Raw genomic sequence first — 11,066 nt, 5'->3', positions numbered from 1 at the left:
AATAGGATGAAATGTTTTGTGCCTCACATAATATCTCCATATCAAGCAACTTTTATCCAAGGTAGACAGATATCAGACAATATTTTCATAGCTCATGAGCTTATTCATACAGTGAGAGCTCAACGTGGAAATGATTTCTTGATGGGGATCAAAATCGACGTGTCAAAAGCTTTTGACAAGGTCGAATGGAGTTTCTTAAACAAAATTATGGAAAAACTCGGTTTTAGCAATACTTGGTGTAATCTTGTGCATCAATGTATTAGTACTGTCTCTGCAGCTGTTTTGTTAAATGGTGTGCCCTGTGAGCAATTTGTCGCAACTAGAGGGCTAAGACAGGGGGATCCTCTATCCCTATATCTCTTTATTCTGTGCATGGAAGTGCTCTCCAGAGCCATTTCTAATGCTGAAGATAACAACCTTTTACATGGAATAAAGGTGGGGTGCAATGCCCCACCAATATCCCATTTGTTATTTGTTGATGACCTGTTAGTGTTTAGCAATGCTAAGTCTGTTGAGGCTGAAAATATTTTGAATGTTTTAAATGAATTTAGCAAAGCCTCCGGACAACTTATAAATTTGGAAAAATCGGGCATTTTCTTTAGCCCGAACACCCATCAGAACACAATAGATAATGTCACTAGAATTCTAGGGGTAAATAAGGTCTCTCTCAATGATAAGTATCTAGGGTCTCCCTTGTTTACTCATGTCTCTAAAGTTAAATCCTTTCAAAAATATTGAGAGGGTGGAAGCTAAGCTTAAGGATTGGAAATGCAAAACAGTCTCTACTGCTGGTAAATCTGTTTTAATACATGCTTCTTCTAACACTGTGGCTTTATATCAAATGAATTGCTTTAAAGTTCCAATTGCTATAATTAACAAGATAGATCAGCTGCAGAGAGATTTCTTTTGAGGAAAAGATGAAAATGAAAAAAAGGTGTTTATCCCAAGGCGTGGATTGCTGGTGTGTGCAAGCCCAAGAGTATGAGAGGAATGGTTTTTGTGAATAATCGCTTGTTTAATGCTGCTATGCTTGCAAAGGTGAACTGGAGGTTTCTCAAGGAGCCTGACTCACTATGGGCGCAAATTTATAAGCATAAGTATTACCCGGAAACAAATATCCTAGACAAGTCAAATGTTTGCTCACCAAAAGCTTCGTGGGTCTGGAAAAAAACTCAACAGAGAAGTGGAAAGAATAACTGAAAATGTGGAATGGGTAGTTGGGAATGGGGTTACAATTAGAGTTTGGATGGACAATTGGTACCCAGGTCAAGAGGAGCTGTTAATAGAACCAAGTAATCAAATCCCAAGAATAACTCATTCGTACGAGCTAATAAATTGCAATGTGGAGAAGTGGACTTGGAATATCAACAAGCTACATTAATACCTAGAGGAGAAAATTGTGAGTATTGTCATGAAGATTGAGATCAAAGAGGATAAGGAGGATGAAGTAGTATGGAAGCTGGAAAAGAACGGGAAGTTCACAACAAAGTCACTATATGGGAAGATGGTTAGGAAAGGCCACACAGAAAACAGGGTACAAAGAAAGTTTTGGAAAAGGATATGGGATATGAACATACCTCCTAAGATAAAGACTTTTATTTGGAAGTGTGACCACTCCATTCTACCTCTGAATGAGAAAATAAGAAGGATTCTAAGTTACATAAATAAGACATGCCCCATGTGTGGGAAGCAGGAAGAAACTCTAACTCATCTCTTTATGAACTGTGATTTTTCCATTTCTGTTTTTAATGTTTTAGGATTGAATGCTAGCATGTGGATAAATGATTATGATAACTTTCATTATTGGTTAACAAACTGGTTCGATAGCATATATAGAAATCAGGAGGGGAAACTTCAATGGCCTGAAATATTGGCCTGTGTGTTATGGGAGATTTGGAAATCAAGATGTGATTTAGTGTTTAGGAAAATAAAACTAGATTATATGAGAACAGGGAACAACATAACTAGCCTAATAAGTAGAATTAGGAAGTCGATAAGAGTAAAGGAACAAGAAGAAGTTATTCTAATAGTAAGAAGATCAAAACCTAGTAAAATATAGTGGGCTACAATAAAGGTTTCTTTGTCTTTTGTTTTAAGTATAAATAACCTTAATGGTGGCCTGACACTAATGGTATCAAATAATGCAGGAGGATATCTTGGAGCAAGGTGCAACTACATCTCAGGAATATCAGGAAAAGATGTGGAGGAGGAGGCAACTTCTACGACGATCCAATGGTTACATCAACTCAACCATCCTGAAGTTCAGTTGGAGAGTGACAATGAAAAAGTCATGGAAGCTATAAGAAACAAGTTGATTACAACGAAAAAATTATCACAAAGGTTGCATGCAGGCAACGGTACAAACAATCTATGTGTTAAAGGGGTAAACTCTATAAGTATAATCCCTCTTTTAGAAAACTTCTATCCGGTTAGATTGGCAAAAATGTGTTTAAGGCAACAAATCTGTAACTACTGGGATGAAAGTGCAGTTTCTCCTCTTTTGGAAAGTATGTATAATATGGCTAATCCTAAACTTTTAGGCATGTAACTCACAGGGACCCTGTTTTATCTATTAAAAAAAAAAAGGAATGGCGTCAGATGACCTAACCTAAAAAAAAAAAAATTCAACTTTGAGTATTTCACAAGGAAAAATAGAGGGTATTCAAAGCAGCATTGCCAACTCAGTTGACTGTTAGCTAACAATAGGAGGAACACTCGGCGGATGTGTAAAAACTTCAAAACTTATCCAGCGCATGTTACCCAACTACCATATTATCAAATACTAACAACAACGGGGGCAAATTCGCGAAACAAAATTATGTAGTTGACGGAACTTCAAAACCAACCAAGAGCGTGGAGAGATCAACACCAAAGCACTGGAAGAAGAAGGAGAAGAAGGGACGATTAAACAAAGCCATTAGACTAAGAAAAAAAAATGGCGGAATCAGATAATCATGATTCAAATTCAGAGCCTAATTGGTTTACTCCAAAAACGTACTCTTCTATTATCCCAACTATCTCCCTTACATTCTGATTTTCCCTAGTTCTGTTAATTGACTTTTTAAGTTTTAAGAATTGAACTTCGGTTTTGGAACTATGGTTTAGTTTCTAGGGTTTAAATCAATATATGATGTTTTTATTTTCTGCTGGTTTATGTTTGTGTTAATAAGTAAACGAATTGTTTTATTTGCAGGTTGCTTGTGATATTTTGCGTGATTAATATGTTAAATTATGTTGATCGAGGAGCTATAGCAAGTAATGGTGTAAATGGGAGTCTGCGGACATGTACAGAAGGGGGTATATGTACGGGTGGAAACGGAATTCAGTAAGACATTACTCCCAGGTTTCTATTTAGTTGCAAACTATATTGTGACATTCCTAAACCATACCAAATGTTTGATTAGGGTTGTACTCAGTTGTTTTATTTTTGTGTGATTATAACTTGGTATTGGCTGGCAGAGGAGATTTCAACTTAAATTATTTTCAAGATGGCATTCTATCATCCGCGTTCATGGTTGGACTTCTGTTGGCTTCTCCAATATTTGCATCTTTAGCGAAAAGGTAAATAAAGGAATTTATTGATTTTCTTTATTGTTCTTTTCGCTTAATTTGAAAATGGGGATAAAAGATTGAACATGCCGGGGGAAGCACTGATTTACGTTGTCGCATTAGTTGATCTTTTTGCGTTGTTATCTAACTCTCGACAGTTTCTAGGTGTTTCATCACATAACACTGAAAGGTTTATTCTTTAACTTGGTTTGTTGACTCTAGCTCTTCCTAAGGTTTTGTTGTTCTGAGAGTGTCTTGGTTAGGTCTTTTGGTCCAACTTTTTGTTTGTATCGATTATTTCATATCAATGAGTTTGCCCATATGAGCTTGTAGAAGGATGGTGTTTTAGAGAGTGATTAGCATTGTAAAATAGATAGTAAAAAAATTGGTGCACTTGTGACTGGTAATTATGATATGTAGATTGCTGGTTCTTAAACTGTTGTTTTCTTCTTTCGCAGTCACAATCCGTTTAGACTTATTGGAGTTGGATTATCAGTCTGGACTTTTGCAGCTGCTGGTTGCGGTATTTCCTGGGATTTTTGGTCTATTACTATATTTCGCATGTAAGTACATGTGGATCATTTCCCTTTTCTCATCTTTTTTTCTTTGTGTGTGTGTGTGTCTGTGTGCGCGCATATATGCCGATAGCAGTTGTGCCTATAAAAGCATCAGATACTTATAACCAAACTAAAGTTTGCTACTCTTTCCATACTAGGCTGGTTGGTGTTGGTGAGGCTTCATTTATAAGTCTTGCTGCTCCATTCATTGATGACAATGCTCCTGTTGCTCAGGTTTTTTTCTATTAACTCTATTATTCATTTCATGAAACTAGGTTTAGATCAACCGTAAATGGATCTATATTTAACAGTCAAATTCTCCTTGGTAACTTTGATATCTTATTTCGTTTTATTTTATCAGAAAACAGCATGGCTCGCTATTTTTTATATGTGTATACCAACTGGAATTGCTGTTGGCTATGTCTACGGTGGATTGGTAAGCTGTGATAATCCTGTAAAAGCTTCCTTACTGTGTATTTTTTTTTTTTTTTTTGTGGTAAATCATCATCCCGTTGAGAAGAAAATTGTGTTTTACTTTTATTTAACCTTCTCTGGCCATTTTTTGGTTTAAAAATTGCTGGCACACAGCACATCTGAGATGAAGTTTCCACCAACCGTGTAAGCTCTTTATTTTCAAAACTTCTCCTGCAGCAAATTTCAGTAACTAGTGTCAAAAGCATTTACAGTTATGTTGATGGTAGATGAGTACGAGCTATAGCTTCCATACTTGCTTCTTCGAACTGGAATTGTGCTGATAGTTATATATTTGTGGTGTAATACTCTGATCTCATTGATATTCCATCTGTCTTACCTTTAGTACACCACTAATTCATTGAATTGCCACAATGGACTATAATCTGAGGAATGGTTCTTTCAGTATTACCATGGGTATTTATTCCCGTTATGTTTATGTTAATTTTAACTTTGAAGCTCTAAACAATACTCATTAGCAATTTTCCAAGATCGTCATAGGAGTATGTGTACATCATCTTCTTTGTTTAAGTGTCTGCGCTGTTTGGGGAGTTGGCCTGACTTTCGTGACTATTGACCACCATGCATTTCGTCTCTCTTTATATAATCTTCTTTCTAGAAAATCAGAGGATATAAAATTGATGATGATTATATATTTCTTTTGGGGATCTTTTCATGATTTTTTTTTTGTATCACTTTTAGGTTGGAGGTTACTTCAATTGGCGTTTCGCATTCTTTGGGGAGGCAATTCTGATGCTTCCGTTTGTTGTTCTTGGTTTTGCTGTGAAGCCCTTGCAGTTGAAAGGTGCATTTTTGTTATTTGTTGCGTCCTACTACAAAATTTTGTCTTCTGAGTTCTGTCGTTCTGAGATGTTCCTCGATTACTTACGAGCAGGATTTGGTCCTGCCAAATTGGAGAAAACTTCGGCACGAGAAGCTGAAGGTAATGTCTTATCCTGAATTTATGCAACACTAAGATGGACATTTTTGGGGAGCAAACCTATCTTATGAAATTCTATCCTTTTTGGGGACGTGCTGATTTCAAAAGGTTATGGTGGTGCAGTTTCTGGAAACGAAGAGCTTATTGATTATAGCTCAAAGCTAACTTCCTGGTGAGAATCTTTCTGTCCTAATAATTTATTTTCTGATTAAGTATCTTGCTCAGACCAAGAAAAAGAGCAGGGTTATAGTTGAAGCCGCCAGTAGAAACTGAAATAACTTGTTAGAGTAGGCATAAAGGAGCTAAATAAGAATATAAGATGTGTTCTTTTTAAACATATAGTGATAAAAACATGTAATTAAGTTTACACTTTCTAAAACAAAAGGGGATTTGATTATTCTTTTTAAAAGGATACAAAATAGATCAACTGACAAAATCTGCTCCAACTAAAAGTTTTTGAATCATCAATCATTATACACGGCACCCAAAAAGATAGGGTGACAGAAGTAGAAAAAAAAAGTAATCAGTAGATAATGGACTACACGAAAAAAGCTAACCCATTCAGTTGTGTGCAAGTACTAAGAAATAGAACCTATATCGTAACATGTTATTCCATCACATGCACACATTTCTTTACACCTTGGGAGATGGGGTATATAGTGAGAGGAGGTATATGCAAAGAGGGGATTTGATTAGACTTTAGAGATACCGTGGTTCCTGTTATATTTGTTTAGAATCAGAATCGGACAAGGCCTGAACATGCTGAATATTTCCTAATAGGACTAGAAGAGTCCCCTGCACATGAAAAAGAGAAAGAGGCGGAATAACGGCTTTGAGGGAGAGGCCGAAATTAGGTACCGGGGAATTCTACCGTACTCCGTGCAGCTATTGCTGTTGATCCTGCAGGCCAAAGGTTCAGGCCAGATTGTAGGAAGTGGGTGAGACGTTTTTGTATTTCTATGAGAAGCTCTAGAGCACTATGACTCCCAGTAGTAAGTCGTCGTTTTTCCGCCAGTTGAGTTATATCAGATTTATGAGCGTACGACTTAAAATATTGGACTAGGTTCACTAGTCTCCATGCATTTGGAATCATATCTGGTGTCATAACAATTTTTAATCCGTGGCCAACCCTCCAGGGGGTGGACCTACTCTGGCTATTTCTTGCAATCTTACCACATTTATGGTTAGGCATTTTAGTTGCTTACATCTGTGTGCGCATGTATTTGTTGTTGTATGTTCTTTACAGTTTGAAGTCTTTTTGATATTTGCACAGGCTATCTATATGGTTTTGCATCTAAGCTGGTATGAACAGTAGCAGGTTTGCATCCACGACATATGTAGTTGATCAGGATGTAAAAAAAACGCATAAGTAGAAGGCAGACTAGGACAAACTTAATAGATATGATATCGGCGATGAGATTAGTAAAATTTTGAAATCAATTGCAATAGAATTTGATCAAACAGCAGTGACAAAAGCGTGTATAGTAAAGTTCAAGATCTTAGTTCGATTGAAGACAGGAGCTCATGAATCAGCTTAGATGTTAGTTTTCCAGGACCGGGAGTTTTAAGCACAAAAGAGAAGAAGATAGTCGCTGATGGTTAAGTATATAACATCTACTTTTAGAACATTTACTTAGTACATTATACCAGTAACATTGCATATCTTAACAAATGGTGAATCTTAATATGGATGGCTATAGCTTTCCTACTTCAGTTGACTCGAAGTTGAAAGAACAGTAGGTTCTAAAGTAGAAGCTAACTCTTGACTCACTATAGTTAGTGATGGCTTGAGATATCATAGAAACTTAGTTTCACCTATAATTTATTATTGGTTTCTTACCTCTGTATCTCATTTTTGCAGGTCGAAGGGGAAGTCTGATATCACAGATCAGGTCTCAAAATTTTGGACAGACTTTAAAGTGCTCTTCTCCGATAAAGTATATGTTGTTAACGTTCTAGGTATCTTTCCATTAAATTGAATGCGGCTCCTTTTTGATACAAGTATCTGTTTTCTATGGATGGTGATGCATGATCGTATTTGTTCTGGATAATTTCTCTTAATTTTCACAATGGTTTGTTGTGTTCTATTAGCTTGTGAATGTGAAACTCTTTAGGTGTCCAATGATTGAACAATCATTGGAGAAGTGATCCGCTGCTTATGAAAGAAATATATCAAAAACTTCCCATATTGTTATTCATATTCACAAGTTTCCTTTGTTGACAAAGATGACTATTTTACAGGGTACATAGCATACAATTTCGTAATAGGAGCTTATTCTTATTGGGGACCTAAGGCGGGGTATGCCATATATCACATGGTAAGCCCTTTCTAAACCTCCTCACACTTGCATTTTACAGTTCTCTGTTAGTATGCTGTCGTGGATCATAAGTGTCCGCGTTTAATAAGGGCTTGTACCTTTAACTTTGGGTTGAAAGATTTCCCCCCGTCTCCAACGGGTCTAAAAAAGGTGTTTCTTTTATATCATTGCTTTAAATAATCGTGTCAGTAATTCATACTGATAATCCAATTAGAATAATTTATTCCAGTGTGAGGACATCACGTAATATCATCATTTAACTCATGGAGTCTGACAGTATAGCAAGTTACAAAAACATGGTTGTGAACCAAAATTGATGCTGGGGATGGTATTTGTCAGTTAACACTATATGGGTAGCAATTTGCCACAGTTTTTACTATGAATTTGTTATCTTCAACATCTATATGCAACAAACTACTGATGGGGTTACAAGATTTAAAATCATGTGACTCATTGGGTTTTCGGTGATTCTATGTTGGTGTGGAAACCATCCTTTCAAATTCTATACCTTGATCATCTTTGTATGGACCCTCTATGCTCTATCTTCTTCTTTTTTATGTCATAGTTGCATGTCATCGAGTCCCACCCAGTTATGCCTTCAGTATAGTTTATAAAGGCCAGTCGCTCTCTATTCTTTTCTGTTTTTTCATTTTTCTTTCTCTGGACGGCTGCTGTTGCTTTTTGTATTGCTCTTTATATTACCTGTTCATATGAAAGTACTTTCTGTTCTCTCTTCATTATGTTATGATGATTAATCTACAAGATTTGGACTTTTGAGCAGGAAAATGCAGATTTGATGTTTGGAGGGGTTACAATTGTGTGTGGAATATTTGGAACATTAGCTGGAGGCCTTATTCTCGATCGTATGAACTCCACAATCTCCAATGCTTTTAAGGTAATGTTGGTGCGTCAATATTCCCGAGTCACGTCGCGCTAATAGAAAATTTGTTCGGTTTTATCAGAAAGCAAGATACATTTTAATCCCTAAACCGGTGCTGATTGAGCAACACCTGGATAAATCAATTGCTAATAACGAGGATCAATGCTAAAATATCATCTGGCTGGGTCCTTCAATTACTTAGAGGCTAAAATTGTTTATTTTCTTCAGCAATATAAATGTATCTAACAAAACAATTATGTAGATAGGAAAGTTTTGACTTATTTCTTGATACGTTTCCATCTGTCAGTTCTGACCTTCCAAGTTTTCATGTGATAGCTTATATGTCATTTTTCATTGCTCTGCAGCTTCTTTCTGGAGCAACATTTGTGGGGGCTATATTTTGCTTTAGTGCCTTCCTTTCACATAATTTATATGGTTTCCTAGTCCTCTTTGCAATTGGAGAGTTGTTTGTGTTCGCAACGCAGGTACCAACTCGTTAACTTAATCTAGCTGCAAATTCGGTTTTCTTGATTTCAGGACATGGCTTATTCTCATCGTAATTTCTGTAATTAGGTTACAAAATAGCTTCTAGATGGCATCGAACCATGAAAAATGTTTCTTGTGACATAATGCATTTGCTTCTCATGATTTGTTCTGACGCTAGATTAAAACTGTAAAAAAATTCGGTTCGGTTTGCAGAAATATCGGTTAATTTTGTTGTGAAAATGTTGTTTGTGCACAGTGCATAACATATTGATCAATTGTTTTAAGCTCAATTACTTTTTGTGCAGGGTCCTGTAAATTTTGTATGTCTTCATAGTGTTAAACCCAGCTTGAGACCACTGTCTATGGCTATGTCTACTGTTTCAATTCACATCTTCGGTGATGTTCCTTCATCACCACTTGTTGGGGTTGTCCAGGTTGGATTTTCTGTTTTTATTATGCATTACGTACAACTGTGGTTGCCTGGTGTAAATCGTATTTTGATCACGTTGCTTTGTTGGTGTTTTCTCTCGTCCGCAGGATGCTGTTAATAACTGGAGAGTTACTTCTCTCATTCTCACGTCCATTCTGTTCATATCATCCGGACTTTGGTCAATTGGTAGGTTCTAATCATCCTCTCGCTATCCACTTAGCATATCAATCTCACAGCTCATATTCATTGAAAATTTAGAAAGATAGGGAAGTGGCATTTGAAACTCTCCTTGGTTTACCTGCTCCACATCATGGTTAGACTATCCACTCCTATGCATCAGTGTCTTGAAAAAAATTAGGCCAGTTTGGGTATTTCTTCAGATTTTGAGTATACTGCAGATTTCATCGAGACAAAAACAATAAAAAACCTTTGATGTATTGTATAGTAGTAAGGCTTATAGAACAATAGAAGTTGAAGGCTCTTAAGAAATAAAAGATGAACCCATGACTGTTTTTACATTCTTTGTGCTCTTATACCTTTTCCGTTTTCTGTTGCCATCAAGGAATTGAGAGCTTAAGTTAATTTGTTGTGGATTTTGTTGGTTTTAGGGATCTTTCTTCACAGTGTGGACAGATATAATGAAGTCGACCCTTTGGCCGCTGAGGGACCAGACTCAAGTCCCTTACTTTGTGAGAACGCAGCTGAAATGTCAAATGAGTCCAGGCTACCATAATTTGCTCTAAGTGGTAAATTTGTTCATGGTAGGGATTCTAAATCGGTTCGCACATTGCACGCTTCTGAACCTGTTCGTCAAGTTTCCCTGCTGTTCATGTTGTAATTTAAATGTGTACATAATCCATGTTACATGGTAACTAGAATCTCCGAAATCAAAGGGAAGAAGGAACGCAGAAGTGTTGGAACAATGAGATAAAACAGCAGCTCTCCCATTCAGTTATTTGTAACTTGTATAGTTTGTTTATACCCTGGACAATCAATAACAGCAGTTTGGATTCTTAAAGCTTTTTGTACCTTTGTTTCTCTGCTTTCAATTTTTATCTTTGGTTTGTTTTGTGAATGATAAGCTGATAAACGGATAATTACCGCGGGATAACTTAACACATCATTGCCTTAGAGTTACCCTAATCTTACCCGATCTAGCAAAAATAAAATCTTACCCGATCATAAACTACTCCAAGGCTCAACAAGTGATATTCTAATCCATTTAATTGTTATGTATGATCAAGATAGAATTTGCGTCCCATTTTTTACTACCAGCAGTAACATATTAGAGGAATAGAACAAAAATCTCAGGTAATAAGTAATTTTTAGAGTTGAGTTCAGACTTCAGAGTTCAATTGCGTTCATTGAGCTTGTTGGAACAGTGGGTTTGCCGCTGAAATGAACGTGTCAGAATGGAGATTAAGCACTCTCTCCA

The 11,066-nt window shown here is 36.5% G+C and overlaps 1 protein-coding gene across 2 annotated transcripts; it reads left to right on the top strand.

The window, feature by feature from the left end:
* The first annotated feature begins 2,782 nt into the window (after positions 1-2,782).
* Positions 2,783-10,702, top strand: LOC113333250 (probable sphingolipid transporter spinster homolog 2). 2 transcript variants are annotated; one of them, XM_026579763.1, is made up of 16 exons: positions 2,783-2,994; positions 3,194-3,325; positions 3,460-3,561; positions 4,008-4,112; positions 4,265-4,340; positions 4,468-4,542; positions 5,280-5,382; positions 5,473-5,520; positions 5,626-5,689; positions 7,379-7,476; positions 7,759-7,835; positions 8,617-8,730; positions 9,081-9,200; positions 9,507-9,635; positions 9,739-9,817; positions 10,240-10,702. In XM_026579763.1, the coding sequence occupies exons 1-16, from the start codon at positions 2,936-2,938 to the stop codon at positions 10,362-10,364; spliced, it is 1,506 nt and encodes a 501-aa protein (XP_026435548.1). In that variant the 5' UTR covers positions 2,783-2,935; the 3' UTR covers positions 10,365-10,702. The 2 variants fall into 2 exon arrangements, with proteins under 2 accessions (XP_026435548.1, XP_026435549.1); XM_026579764.1 differs by having other exon boundaries at positions 2,786-2,994; positions 5,641-5,689.
* Positions 10,703-11,066: the final 364 nt, after the last annotated feature.

The sequence above is a fragment of the Papaver somniferum genome, unplaced genomic scaffold, assembly GCF_003573695.1.
Source record: "Papaver somniferum cultivar HN1 unplaced genomic scaffold, ASM357369v1 unplaced-scaffold_132, whole genome shotgun sequence".
NCBI classification, from domain to species: domain Eukaryota; kingdom Viridiplantae; phylum Streptophyta; class Magnoliopsida; order Ranunculales; family Papaveraceae; genus Papaver; species Papaver somniferum.
The sequence above is the reverse complement of the archived record's forward strand: the minus strand, read 5'-3'. Positions and strand labels throughout refer to the sequence as shown.

Bases quoted from the DNA above. Each gene is read 5' to 3' on its own strand.
- LOC113333250 (XM_026579763.1), top strand. From the start codon at position 2,936: ATGGCGGAATCAGATAATCATGATTCAAATTCAGAGCCTAATTGGTTT. The intron at 4,113-4,264 runs GTAAGTACATGT...TTTCCATACTAG, and splicing joins TCTATTACTATATTTCGCAT to GCTGGTTGGTGTTGGTGAGG. The intron at 9,636-9,738 runs GTTGGATTTTCT...TCTCGTCCGCAG, and splicing joins CACTTGTTGGGGTTGTCCAG to GATGCTGTTAATAACTGGAG.